The sequence below is a fragment of the Poecilia mexicana genome, unplaced genomic scaffold (genome assembly GCF_051168715.1).
Source record: "Poecilia mexicana isolate PSO_F unplaced genomic scaffold, ASM5116871v1 scaffold_21, whole genome shotgun sequence".
In the NCBI taxonomy this organism is placed as follows: Eukaryota; Metazoa; Chordata; class Actinopteri; order Cyprinodontiformes; family Poeciliidae; genus Poecilia; species Poecilia mexicana.
In genome coordinates, this window is record NW_028263390.1 from 16,552,953 (window position 1) to 16,567,521 (window position 14,569).

At 37.0% G+C, this 14,569-nt stretch overlaps 1 protein-coding gene across 1 annotated transcript in view; it reads right to left on the reverse strand.

Annotated features, from left to right (window-relative positions):
* enpp1 (ectonucleotide pyrophosphatase/phosphodiesterase 1) overlaps positions 1-8,645 on the reverse strand; it is a 33,707-nt gene extending 25,062 nt beyond the window's left edge. The window contains exons 1-2 of the mRNA XM_088001801.1: positions 8,248-8,645; positions 4,072-4,144 (exon numbers count right to left, since the gene is read on the reverse strand). Coding sequence (XP_087857927.1) covers positions 4,072-4,144; positions 8,248-8,382 — 208 coding nt within the window. The 5' untranslated portion in view covers positions 8,383-8,645. The remainder of the gene's footprint in view (positions 1-4,071; positions 4,145-8,247) is intronic.
* Positions 8,646-14,569: the final 5,924 nt, after the last annotated feature.

A 14,569-nucleotide genomic window follows, 5' to 3' on the forward strand; every position in this document is an offset into this window, starting at 1 on the left:
CCTTTTCTTAAAGCAACCTCGTTCCCCACATGAATGTTCAATTAGATTTAAGTTAAAGTCTTTCACAAAGCACGTTGGAGGAGGTTTTCTTGTAAAATCAGCTTTAACTTTACCTTATGTGTTGACTAGTTACCCAGTTCCAACCACACCATGATGCTGTCACTACCATGCTTCACAGTTTGCATTAATAATTAAAAAGAAATTTCATATAGACACTTCCTTTGTATTAACTGCTTGGTTAGTAGTTTAGTATGTGCTCTCACCTGAGATTTTATATAAACAAGTGTGTTTGCATCCAACTCAGGGTCAATCAGCTGAATCTACCACAGGTGGGTCTAGTGAATTTGTGGAAATATTTGAAGGATGATCATAAACATGAAGCACCTGATCTTAATCTGGAATATTTAGGCAAAGGATCTGAATAGTTATATGCAAGTAATTCATCACTTTATTTGATAAATTTCCTCCTGTCGTTATGGTGTACAGTGGACAGAATTTTGAGAAATTAAGTCATGTTGGAATCAAGTTTTGGTTAGAAATACTCGACTGGAATAAGGTTATTGTTGGGCTCAAACTAAAGAGAGAAAATATATATTCCTGGTTGGAAATCCCCAAACTATTCCTTTATGTAGCTGCTTCTGCCTTTGAAAACTCTACCATAGGACAAATGACAATAATTAGTGCCAAACATTTTTTTCTGTTTAAGTTCCTCACTGATTCTGCTGAAATGCAATTATCTGGACTGTAGGTCATTTCTGAGTACTGATATGAATCATTATTTCCAAATGCATCCATTTCTGGAAATGTCAAAATAGAAATGTCACTTTATGTTTAGGATGTTTTGCTAAATTCTCCTGTACCAGATTGTGGGAGTGTTGAAATGGTCTGAAACATTTGGACAAGAGAGAGGAAGTCAAAGATAAACGGTTAGTGATAGAAGAAAGTGTAATGACTAGAAAACAAACATGAAGAGGCACTTATTTATATTAGCTTACACAACAATGAAAAAAATTGAGAATTGGCAGTTTTGTCAATGCATCTGATCATATGAGATTTAAAAATACCAAAGCATGTCAGCTTAGCAAAGTATATTTTCCTAAACTTTGATTTTTAGGTAGCTATTGTATGTGATTCAAGGGTTTCTGAGCTGACTGACTTGAGTGGATCATTTGTACAGTTTGAAAGTGGGTCATGCTGCATGGTGGCCCTAATGTATCTCTTTTTCCTCACAGTCGGAACCCTTGTCTGTTTATTTTGGATGTTTTCCTCGTTCATGTGTGGATTTTGTCCCGTCGCTTTGGCCTTCTCCCACATGGCAACGAGAGGAATGTAACTGTTAACACTGAATTTGCTTTTTCTCTTTCTTGTCACTGTGTTCATGTTGTACTCTTCCTGTCGCCCAGTAAATCCATCTATCAACTCCTCAAACATGAATAAAAAAATGACAAGAAATCAAAGAGAATATGAAGATAATGGATGGAAGGGGTGGACAATATGAACTTTTATAGCAATATTTTGTGGTACTGTTGTGATAACAATAGAAAATATTATTTTTATGTAACTGTATGGCTATTAATGCATGGTACAGCATGCTTATCATCATTAATGACCCCTACATATTTTAAAAATATATATTTATTTATGCATAGTGGATTTATATCTAGTATACTTCACATATAGTGCTTTTAGAATTTCATTTTCCTCAGTAAACAAAATAAATAAACAGAAATGCTTTTTTTTTTATCTGAGAAAAGAGTCTGGATACTCTACCCAGCTACTATCTTTTGGTTTAATCAACAATGCAACATTCCTAAACGATGATACTCCAGCTCTATTCATCTAGCATCTAGTACGATGCCATTTTCCTGGAACTGTTGTTTGATTTTTTTTTTTTATTAATAATATTTTGATTGTTTGAATCTCTGTCAGTAATGAGTTTACAAGAGAGACAGAGAAATCCCCGTAGCCTTGCTGCAGTGATGCTAACTGGCATATCAGTGAACACAGTGTAGCTCACCTTCTACGCTGAGATAGCGAGGAGAAGTTACTCTGGTATGGGGAGGTAGAGCAGCTGGTGACTCATATTCACCTGTTGTAAAGTGTGCTAAAAGGTACAGGGACAAGTCAAATATATGCATATCTTGTTAAATATTTCCTTTCCCTGATTAAGTGTTAGTGAAAAGGAGGCTAACAGTAGCCTGTAGCTAAGCTAGCTAAGCCAATGGGTTAGGAATAACACTACAGTCTACTCACTTCTCTTGGAGGAAAACTGGGTTATAAACTGATACCTTTCATTTTGTTTTTTTCATTATCTTTTTTCTCTCGACTTTCTTGAAAATGTGATATTACTATTTTTCTAGGCACCAGGGTTATTATATCTTGTACTGAACACTGCTGCCAACGCCTCAGCAAGGAAAGTCGCTATTGGCTGTCCTAAAAATCACTAGATGACATCATTACCTAATGTGCATATTTGGTTATGAGCGATCTGGACACTACATGACAGGGATAACTACTTTGACAAGGTAAAAGTGTTTAAAAATCCTGATTTAGAACTACAAATACACTTTATGAAATTATTTATGAATTTATTAGACATTAAATAAATATTTAATGTATTATATTATGGTATCATTAATTAATTATGATATCACATGATATCATCATGTGCCTCAGATATGATATGTGCACTTTTAATTGGTTTAGTTGAGAATAATTAGAGTGGGTAATATTTACGTCATACCAGAAATTGCATTTTCATTGCCTATCATAGGGAATTTTAAAAGGTATTTTATTTAGGTTCTATAGTTAAGATATATTTCTTGCTTTTCCTTATTGTCAAAATTAGGAACGCATATCTATTTTTTAGATATGACTTACAAACACACAGGGCATTACAGGGAGTCTATACTGTCATGATAAAAAGTCATGACTGTATAGAAACAAAACATTGCCTCATAATGAGGTTTTGGGATGAAATAACGAAGTGTTCACAAGTGACACATCTGTATGAAAGCATTGCAGAGTACTACTTATACTGTTCCAGAAAACGAAACGGGTTCATTAACTTGCTCATTATGTTCTGATGGTCAACAGTATTGAAAGCCACAATGACAGCCAACACCTTGAATACAGTACCAGAATCTACGGTCATCCTTAAATCATTTAGCATTTCTGGTTTTCTGTTCCTGAGATGGGTTTAAGCTAAGGCTTTTCTGAGCCACTTGAAACATAACATTTGTTTAAAAACTGTTTAACTGGAACAGGTTGCCAAGCACAGGATGATTACCAGTGAAGCTTTAACAGTTGCAACGCTCTAACAAATGCCATTTGCATTGCACCTGCCCTGCACTGAATAGAGGTGGCAAACTCATTTTCGTTTTGAGCCAAATCAAGCTCATGAATGCTCTGAAAGGGCCGGTTGTGCCAGAATGTATTTATAAAACCTTTTCACAAACTGTTAAAATATGAATGAATTCTTAAAATTAAATATTGTTATTGAACATATGTTCAGTTCCTCCAGGATTTTGTGATTCTTTTTGTTAGTTTTTGCAATAAAAATAACAAGGAATTTGTTGTACTAATTTGAAAATATTTGCGATATTTGCAGTTATGTATGACGGTAAATGTGACTTTTTATGACATGCTGCTATAATCTGACATCAGTCAAGGTTGAGGGAGGTGTTTAGTACAAGTTAGAACCTTTTTGGTAATTTTTGAAGGAATTTGCAATAAACTCGCAATTATTATGCAAAATACTGCGGGGATTTGTTGATGTGTGAATTTCCACAATAATTCTCAAAAAACTGGAGGACTGATTGATATGATTTGATAGTAAACATATAAAAATTGCATTGATTTGGTTTTACACATAATATTTAAGCACACTTAAAGTTTAGTCTGGAAGAGGGTCGCATAAAAAGCTACGAAGGGCCAGATTTTATCCTACGACCTTGAGTTTGACACATGTGCCCTAGAAAATATATCCTCAAAAAAAAACAAAAAACAAAAAAAAACTTCATAATCAACACTGTAAAAAGTCAGAAAACTGGGTGTCTTTGTGAAACTTACCTGTACTCTTAGAGCCACTTTTATGTGAAATCGCCACAGTCACAATGACAATCAGTAAGCACAGCAGTGCAACCTGAACAAAGACAACAAGTTGCTGTTTAAGTCACCAGAGTACATGATTCATTAAGCAGCACACAGATACAACTTTACAGGCTTCAAAATCAAAAGCCTGAAACGGTGACTGGCTCTCTTACTGTTAACTATTTTTGGCAAACTTAACAGCTACAGTTTTGAAAGTTTCTCCATAACACCTCCAAGGATATTTCTTGTTATTGGGGCCAAAATGCTACATTTTTACCAACCAATTCTTGTTTTTAAAAATAACTGGAATTGTACATTAACATTTCCTAATCTGTTCATCCTAGAAATAAAGAAAACATGTTTCAAATAAATAACTATGAACCACAAAACTAAGTTGACATCCGGTCCTGTGATTCATACATTGTTCAACTTTATGATCTGAGGCTCGCCAGCTGTCTCCATATTTAATCTTCATCTGTTAAAAATGAGTGGACCAAGTGCTGCTGAGTTTTCATCTGCTGAGGGACAGCAGCTCTGGAGAGTGAGGGGTTTGTAATTAAATGGGCGTTTCAAAGAAAACACTCTGTTTATGGAGAGATGGGGGCGTACTGCCGTGTCTCACTGGCAGCAACGCCTAAAACAGACCCTCAGTGGTTCTTGTGGTTGTTTACTTGCTCTGCAGTCTGAGACCGCTTGGCATCTTCTGTGTAGCCAGAATTAAATATTGTTTGTGAGAAGTTATATTTTGCTTTTTAACTTTGACCATCGTGCTATCACTTTGCTGGAGGTGATATTTTAAATCACAACACACGGTGCAGTTTGCAGGAGCAACATTAAGTTATTCAAATTAAACATAGTTCAAGATAGAAATAAATTGTCATGAAATAGGTGAGGTTATTATAGCCAATACTTTCATTACTAAGATGACCACCACATATTTACCACTTCCGCAGGAAAAAAACGCTAGTCTGTGATTATTTATTTTCTTTTACAAGTTAAGCAAAAAAAAAAAAAAAACATATTTCAAACTCATACTTCTTCACAGTTAGCACAGTTAGTGTGCTGCAAGGCTGTCAAAAAGCAGGATTGGTGGAATTATCAACCACAAGAAATCCTTTTAGTGTGATTCACACTTACAAATGTGGCATTCCTAGACAGTTATGATAATATGTTATGTGTATTTGGTGTCTGGTTGTTTTTCTTTTCTTTTTTTAGGGAGAGGTGAGCAGACAGGATAGATTGATTTGCTTTCGTGGGAGCGTAAAATGTAAGCAGTGTGTTTGTGGGAAGTAAAAGTACAGTTTGTCCCATTCACACCTACAAGTCTGACTCTAAGTGGTACTTTTCTGCTTCAGTTCATTAAATTTTTTCAGGTTAAGCTGTTATTATAAAACGAACCCTAGATTGCCAGGTTAGAGTGATGTCTGAAGTTCACTTTGAAAGTGAACGTTACAGAATGAAAAACCTAGACTAAGGTCCATTGTCTGCCGGTGTTGAACAAATTTTCCTCAAGTTGGGGCAATGGCTGGAAGGAAAATCCCAGTTGCTCCTTTTCAAAGAGTAAAATTGTTATTGGTCCAAATACATGCATTGTCATGGAGCGTTACACTGTCTAGACTCTGGTTACAGTACTAAGCAGACATCTGGAGTTTCTGTGGTTTATAGCTTAAGTTAGAAGGAAAATAACTCAGTCAGAAGGAAGTAACTTAATGGAACAAATTAGTTCCATTGATAATTTACGCCTGAGGTGGATTTTGGAATAAAAAATATGTATTTACTTACGTATCTGTATGTTTTAACTGCATACAAATAACATAAAAAAAACAATTTTACTTAAAGTTTTCAGTCATTGGTTTTTGCGCTTTAAAAATAAAAGCTATTGCAGATATTTGCCTCCGCTTGGACTGGGCGTGGTTAGTCTATTTGCTTATTAATAAAGGAGGCTATTTGGAGAAACCTTTGACTGTGGCAGTAAAAGGCTCTTTAAGGGTGATACAAAATAACAAGGGTGGACTCTAATCCAGGTTAAAAAATGACCCAGGAAGTGTGGCACATAGTTGGGTCTGTAAGCAGCATTTATAGTGTCAGCATAAACACACACACAACGTATGCAGTATGTGTCTGACTGAATAACAGTATGGCATTTATGCACACTGGGATCTAAAACTTTAGTCTAAGATGCAGTTTCATGTAATAGTTGCATGATTTGCTGATAAATCAGTTCTTTAAAGTGTGATTTTGTGATTCTGAGTTACAAAAGAAAAAAACAGTGCACCAGGTTGCTGGCAGATGTAGTTTTGAACCCAGTAGAGAATTAAGACATCATGTGTTCATGCTCATTTCTACATAAGCAACACAATGCCTTGGGAAAGTCATGCTATGTCGTCACTTAAATTTGGGGTGATTTAAATAAACCAAAATAAAACAGTGAATAACTTGGAGGTGGAAGAGAAAGAGACATAATTTTCAATTTATTTTCCCAAATAAATATCTGAAAAGTGTGGTGTGCATCTGAACTTAGTCGAAAGCTGTTTGGAGGACCAACATTTTCTGTATTTACAGACAAGTGTTGTAATGTGTCTCTACCAGTTTCACGCATAGATTGCAATGTGTCCTTCCTACTTTCAAAATATCTCAGGACAAATCAGACTGGATGAACAAAATCTGTAAGCATTCATTTTCAAGACTTTTTATAGGTTTTCAATTGGATAAAGGTTTGGACTTTGACTGGGCCATTCCAGCATAGGAGCAAACTTTGATCTAAACCATCGCATCACAACATTTTGGTTCTCCAAAATCTACCCTGCCTCCCTTGTCCTGCTATAGAGAAGCATGCCCACAGCATGACATGACTACCACCATATTCCACTGTGGGCAGGGTGTGTTCACAATAGACATGCTCTGCAGGTAAGCCGAAATGTTTGATTTTAGTGTTACCAACACATTTCTAGATCAACTGTAAACTGAAGACTCCAATATTCAAAGCCTGACATATAGTTTTATAATCCCACTCTGCTTTAAACTTGTCTACAACTTGATCCCGGAGTTGTCTGCTGTGTTCGTTGGCCTTCATGAAACTGCTTGTTCCCTGTTGTTGCCTAACAAACATCTGAAGCCTTCACAGAACAGCTGTATTTATACTGACATTACTCACAGGGGGATTCCATTTTTCTAATTATATGGGCTTCTGTAGTTCACTGGGTGCACTGGTTTTTATTTATGGGTATCAGGGAAAAGAGGACTGAAAGCTGAAGTAAAACACATCGCAGCCATTAGATTTTAATTTGTGAGAAAGTGTTGAAAATGTTTTGTTGTGCTGCTACTTCATAATGACCTTTTTTTTGGTTATCAAAAATGGGCACATAAATGATGCATATTTATGTGTGCATCAAAATTCACACACAAATGTGTGAATTTTTACACATTTATGTGTGAAAATTCAAAGAATGTGAATGCCCTGAAATTAGCCTGTGATTCAAAGAACATGTTGTTTAATGACGCATTGACAGCCTGTAAAAGGGTAGATTTTGGCTTTGAAGAATTTAATGAACTGGAAAACAGCATTTTTCAAGGAAAATTGGCAAAAGAAAAAAAACATGAATAAACTACAAATAGAACAATTTAATTTCTCCGTCAATGCCCAGAGTGATTCAAGTGTTTTGTTCATGAATTTCCACAAACTGTGCTGTGAGGTCTGGTTCTGCTTTCCACAGAAACAACTGCAGGACACCTGTGGGGTCTTTCCTGGCCTCTGTCTCTTTGCACTGGAGTGAAAACAGTTAGTTTCCACATTAGTCTCTGGCACCACTGACAGTCTCAGCTGTGACAGCTGTGGATTAATGACGGGCAAAGCAAACAAGGTGAAAATGCTGACATGAAAGCTGTGGCTTTTGCACTTTATCGAGATTTCGCTGCAGTGCAAAAGAAATTTGTAGCAACTTAGCAATGATTAACCAATAAAACAATTGCAAAAAAAAGTCTAAACTGAACTCTGGGCTTGCAGGGGTTTTTTTTCAAAGAAGGCATTAAAACTTTAAAATCTATATTATTGCAGATTCTTGAAAACAGGATATTGAGTTTCTTCATTTTAGTTGTAAGTAATTGACGTGATGAAAAAGTTTTTTTTTATTTTTTTTTTATAGCTCTGTCACATACCCCAATAATGATTTTACAGCGGTGATTCCGCTTCTTCCTCCGCTCTGCGCTGATCCTCTGGCTCTCCAGCTCGGACGTCCCGAATAAAGACGCCGCCTGCTCCGGTTGCCGCTCCTCTCCTTTGGTCCCCTCCATGCCGCTGAGCGCAGTAACGTCCTGACAGTTTTCAAGGAGGGAATGCAGTTAAGAGTTTTTCACGGCAATGAAGCAGGATATGAACCCTCTGCTCCGGCATGCACAAAGGACCGCCTTTTTTGACGTATTCTTGAGTGGTAAAGCAGCAGGCGAGCACATGTTACAGGGTGTCACACAGACGTGTTTTGACGTGAGAGAGCCGCGCTACTTTTGCTTTCGTTTGATATAGCAAAACTTTGAGCAAAGGCCGTCAACTTGCAAAATTAATGATTTACTTAGAACGTTAACAGCAAAATGTAATATTATGCTAAGAAAAATCTTTTGCTTTTTTAAATAATTGTCATAAGTATCAGAATGCTGTTTTTGAAAATTAAATCTTTGATTAGGCAAAACATTACCTGAAGATGGCAAATAAAAGTCGTTGGAAAGAAAATGAGGCAAATGCTGCAGATGTCGCCATCCGGTGGTCAACGTAGATATTACAGACACGTGCTTAGAGCCTCAGTCTATAGCTGATTGTTTTTATTGTCTGTAACTAAGGTATTACTTGAAATAATTTTTGTTGACATTTAAGATTTATTCCCCTTATTTTTTCCTAATCAGAATTGCCACAAAATTTTAAAAGATTTTTTTATTTTTTATGGAATTTCTCAATACTGTTAAAACTGTTATTAAATATCCGCATGTCCAAACTTGTTGGAAAAGCCCACAGGTTGTGGGTTGCAACAGTTTATTTATAGTGACCGCAAGATGGTGCTGTTGTAACATTTGTAATACCCGGCACCAATAATGTTTACATCAATAAAAGCTGTACTATATTATAATACTGATCAAACTTAAACATACTTCCCCTCTGCGAGATCATCTGTGTCCCGTGAAGTGTTAATAGAAGCCACATGTTACTGGTACCTCTGACCTCTGACCTTTGTCTTGTTTTTACTCTTTTAAAGCTTAGAGTTCAGTCCTGCTGCTCTTTGTTTATCTTTGTGTCTGATAGAAAGAAAAACAGCGTCTGTCTACGTTTAGGTTTGAAGAGGGACTTTGTGTTTACATTCTAGGTTTGGATACATATGAATGTCAGAGTGTATGTTGTTACAGTATATGTAACTATGTCACAAAGTTATGAGCAACATAAAACCGCAGAGTGGTGTCAACAGATGCTGAGGCATGGGTTGTGCAGAGATAACCACATTTTTCGAGAGTCATCGGCTACAGACCTCCAAATGTCATGTGACCTTCAGATTAGCTCAAGAACAGTACATGGAGATCTTCATGAGGTGAGTTTCCATGGTTGAGCAACTGCATCAGAGTCGTAAATCCGCAAATTAACTGGAAAGTGCTGGATGTAATCATGTCACTGGACTCCAGAGGACTGGAAACGTGCTCTCTGGAGAGACAAATCACGCATTTCTGTTTGGCAATTCGATAAATTGGTAGAATGACCGAAGATTTCCATAAACACCACAGACTATAAATGAGATGTCACTCAAATTCATATGTGTGTGTGCGCGCGCGCGTGTGTGTGTGTGTGTGTGTGTGTGAAAGCAGACAAGCAAATGCTTCTGGCAATGGCGTCTGTGTATAATGCTTCTGGAAAAAGACAAATTCTTGTTAACAGCGACATCCCTTGAGTTGATTTTGGGATAAACTTTATTTACTATAAATCTGAACGTGTTTCTGCAGCAACCCCTGCATGGAGGGAGCAGCAGGAATCATAATTTAGAGAGCATGAAGTGACAGTGTGGGACATATTGTATCTGACAGCAGTGCACCCACAGTTCTCCTCATATAAATGAGCTTGTGGAAGCGTGCTTGCAGCTGCAAAGCTTCTCAGCTCACTATAAAATTCTGCCACTGAAACCAACTCTGCTTAAGAGTTCAGTCCAACCTTATGTTCCTCTTCTTATTTTTGGCTTCAGTATCTAACTTAATTTAGCTCTACTTTCTCAGCTTTGCAGATATGCTTAAAATGATTTTTTTTAAAAATGATACATGTTGCTTTTAGCGTTTAAAGCTGCACATTTTCTCTGCAACTGCAAGAAAATACCTGAATGTACATTTTGTTTTATACAAGAAACAGAGTAGTTTTATTAGCAATCTTTTGAGAACTAAGAGATTTTTTTTTTTTTTTTGAGAAAACATGTTGATTTTCATGCACCACGAGTGAAAACAAGACAGCTGTTAAATCGGTAACAAGTGTGACTCATTCACAGACATTCATTAGAAGGACAAGTGCTCAAGAAGGACGAGCATTCACGAAGAAAGACAGATTCTGAGGGAAAGAACCAGTACCAAAGGAGTTTTGTCTGGTCACAGTGGCAGCTGGTGGTCATGCTGATGCTAACCACTCATTTCCTCCCATTCAACTGAGGCACGTTTTCTGCTGCCGTAAAAAGTAACTCCTAACAGCGACAGCAGGAGTCGAGTCTATTTGAAAAAAACTGGATTAATTGTATTTTTTCAGCATTTCAGCACAGACTTTTTTTTTTTTTTTGCTAGATCTTTGTTGTATTCAATACCACTTAATACAATAGTGTATGCTCTTTTTGTCGGTGCATGTTTAATGCTAATAAAACTGTGCACACATGAGTCAAGTGCAGATTAAACTGTCACTGTCTATGCTACCTAGTAACGCTCAACTCAGAAAACATGAAGAAACCACAAATAACAGACGAAACTGCAAATTTCTGAAGAACATCCGGGAAACCTTAATAAATAGAGGAACTGCAGCTTCCTTCTGAAACTGTTAGAGGACTTTCAAATGTATTAGATCCCTGCAGCTTAAATAAGGTGCACATTTTAGGCAGAGAGATGCATGTCTCTGCTTACAGAACTGTTCTTCATGCTCTGCTTTTTCTTTGCCATGATATAAAATTAGTAAATAAAAAAATATAGTTTCTAAACAGAATAATTTAAACCAACCTGACCCTTTGTGGAAAGCAGTTGCCCCTTAACCCAACAACAGGTTGTGTCAACTTTGAGAGCCCTGGCGTTTAACTGGCAATGAGTCTGAAATTGTGACTCACTGTTGTTTTATTTCAGACGTTATGAAGCTTTAAGTTAAAATCCAGAGCTTGATTGAGCTATATCAAAACCTTCATTTAGTATATTATTCATATACTTGGTTTGAGGTGGAGTAGCTGGTGTGTTTTGGATCACCAGTACTTTGGAGAAACATCTTTTTCGTCACTTTTTATCCTTCGTTGAAGGTATGCAATGTCAAACTCACAATTAATTATTATTGAAAGAAAATTGTCTTATTTATATCCACTGCATGGTTGTGCGCACACAGATTTGCAAGTCGCAAATTAGAGGTTACGGGTTTGGTGTATTCTCGTTATGGATTTCAGCAGAACAACAGCAACTGTATACCATAGGTACTTATACATGTGTGGTTGTATTGAAGAAAGAGACTTGGAAGGGACTTGAGGATTAAGGAAAAAGTATATAAACTTTGGTAAACTGGCAGGCCTTAACTCTCAGTTAAGAGACTCTCTGGTCTTCTTTTGGTGTCTCTTGATGAATAACAGGTAAGTGCACAGTACAGCTGAGACAGATGGTGTAATAGGATGAATTAAGCCTGCACTCAATGAGTTATCATGCCCATTGTATGATCTATTGCCAGCAGGGGCGTTGTATAGAAGGAGCTTCTGTCACCTATCTCCTTATGAGGAGTTTGCATTTCCTGATGTCTTTTGTCGCTAGCTGCTTACTCAGCTGCATCCACAGCTCTCAGTGAAGAGAACTATAGTGATCAGATGTGCAGAAGCTAGCGTCCTGTAGTGAGAGTTAACTGTTACAAATCAGAGACATGAGACAAGAATAGTTGGCTAAGAAACTCAAAATGTCACTTCGAAGCAGCTGTTTTGAAATGTAAAATGTTATTGGATGTTTTCATTTGTCATCAGAAAAAGTTGGAGTGAGAAATTATTAAGTCATTTCTTCTTAAAGATCGCAGAAAGATCACTTAGGATTTAAACGTATTTAAACTTTTACTGTGAAAAAAATAAAAGACTAACAGTAAAAGTGGTCAGATTCAGGAAACTTCTAACATTCTCGTTACTGTTTGTCTGATAAGATGCAAAAGCATTTCCCTAAAATGTTTACATCATCGAGTTGGAAGCAGAAAAATATGATTTGAAACAGCCAAAATGTGATTTTTCTGATTGCACAGTCATTTTTCCGCTCTAAAAACAACCCATTAGCGCGATAACCATTTAGTTTTCAGTAATAAGCAAGTGATGAAATTTCATTGCACTGCATTTAAAAGTGACTGTCACTAACATGACTAATCGCCTACAATAAATTTAGCATTCTAATTGTTGTTCACATTCATTCCTGAAGACCTCCTGGCTTTCAGATTTATGCATGATTTATAAAAATAACCCCGGTGTTTCTCACGTCATCGATCCACTCTGAGCTAAATCAGTAACTAAAAGCCTGCGTCTGACCTTTTTTACTTTGGTTCTAAAAAGAGACATGCTGTCGGTGTTTATTGTAGAACTATGGAGGGAAAATTGGGGGTCTGTGATAATTAATCATCATCAAGATGCCTAAACATACTTTTATGAAACTACATCAAATGTGTGCATAGTGATAGTGCAAAGGATGAAATTATGAGAGAGCATGTGTAACTGTATGCCAAAAAAAAAGCCCTTCTTTGGAAAAAAGAGACATTTGTAAAACACAAGTGTAAAATATTCTGTAGTCAATACAAATGGTGTAGATGAATTCAGTCATGTTTTGACCAGTCTATTCGATTCCCCATTTAAAAAGTCAAAGGTTAAAGTATGAAATTTGAAAATCAATACTGGGTCATGCACTATTCTGGGATAAAACTGGTCTAACACATGGAGATGGATTGTTTTTCCTTCTCTAATGTGGAAAATCAACCAAGTCTGTATTTTCATGTACCAATATTTTCTGTTTTTGTACACAAAAAGCGCAGGTTTTATTTAATACATCATGTCTGGTGACAATGTAACTGGTGGGAGGCTAACAACACTGAATTAGATCTAACTTAAGAAATAATGCAAAAAATATCCTGAAGCTTCACATACTGTAAGTTCATGCTTGACTCAGATGCAAACTCTGTGGGAAAATCTATCCAGAACAAAAAGTCCAAAGGTCTGCAGCTCAGGGGTGGAGGTATTAAACCCACAACTCTCAACCAGTCAAGCTATATATTTTCTGAATATCGCAAACATGTCATTTCCCCCATAATAATCTTCATCCGGCAGAGCAGCAGAGGTGTGGCGCGCTCACTGGGGCGTCGTGGCTATAATGAACAGGTTCAGCTCTAATTGGAGGGATGTTTTAGAATAATTAGCAAATGACAGCAGGGGCCGTGGCAGGAGTAACGGTGGCAGAGCAAACGATGGGAAAAAGAGCCTAATTGAATGTCAGCAGGAAGCTACAGGCCACGTTGATCTGCATGTAATGAGATGTGGGCAGCTGAAGGGCACCCCTCCCAAGATGCTTTCAGGAAATATGGAGGAGGCAGGGGGTGGAAACTAGGAGTAGGACAGCTCCTGTCTGCATGCCATTGCCCTTAATGATGTCCTCAGTGTTATGTAATATGTTCTCCAGTGAAGTTAAGTTAGCCTCGTGCACACACATAGCGCTCCCAGCAACTTCTACAGTAACAGCTGCGGAGCTGGATTTATTACATCTGTGTGTGTTTACAGTAGATGCACACGCATAGAGCATGACAGCAGTAATTAGATGTTGTTTTGTTAATAAATTGGAGTTTTTAATGACAATGCAGCAATCAACTGCAGAGAGTTTTAGAAACAATTAGTGGGTTTTCAAGTGTGAATATAAGGCAGTTTTTTTTTTTTTTCCTAACCCAAACAGGATTTAAGATGGAGCCCAGAAATGTTGAGGATGAGGAGAAACTGAGCGCATTCTTCAACCACTAACCCTGTTTGTGCAAAATTCTCATCAGAACTGGAAAAGTTTATTTAAGCTTGGTGGGAAACACTTTCATATATCTAACCCAAAACACAACCTCAGATAAAATATGCTTGCAAGTCTGTACAGGCATTTTTGGATCATCATCTCCATCAGACTTTAACTAGACCAATCAGAAAGCTTCACTTTTAGAGACATTTAGATGTGGGCTTGCCAGGGTGTCTTGGATTTCATTCTGCAAACTATAATCATTCAACAATTATAGTAAGTTTTC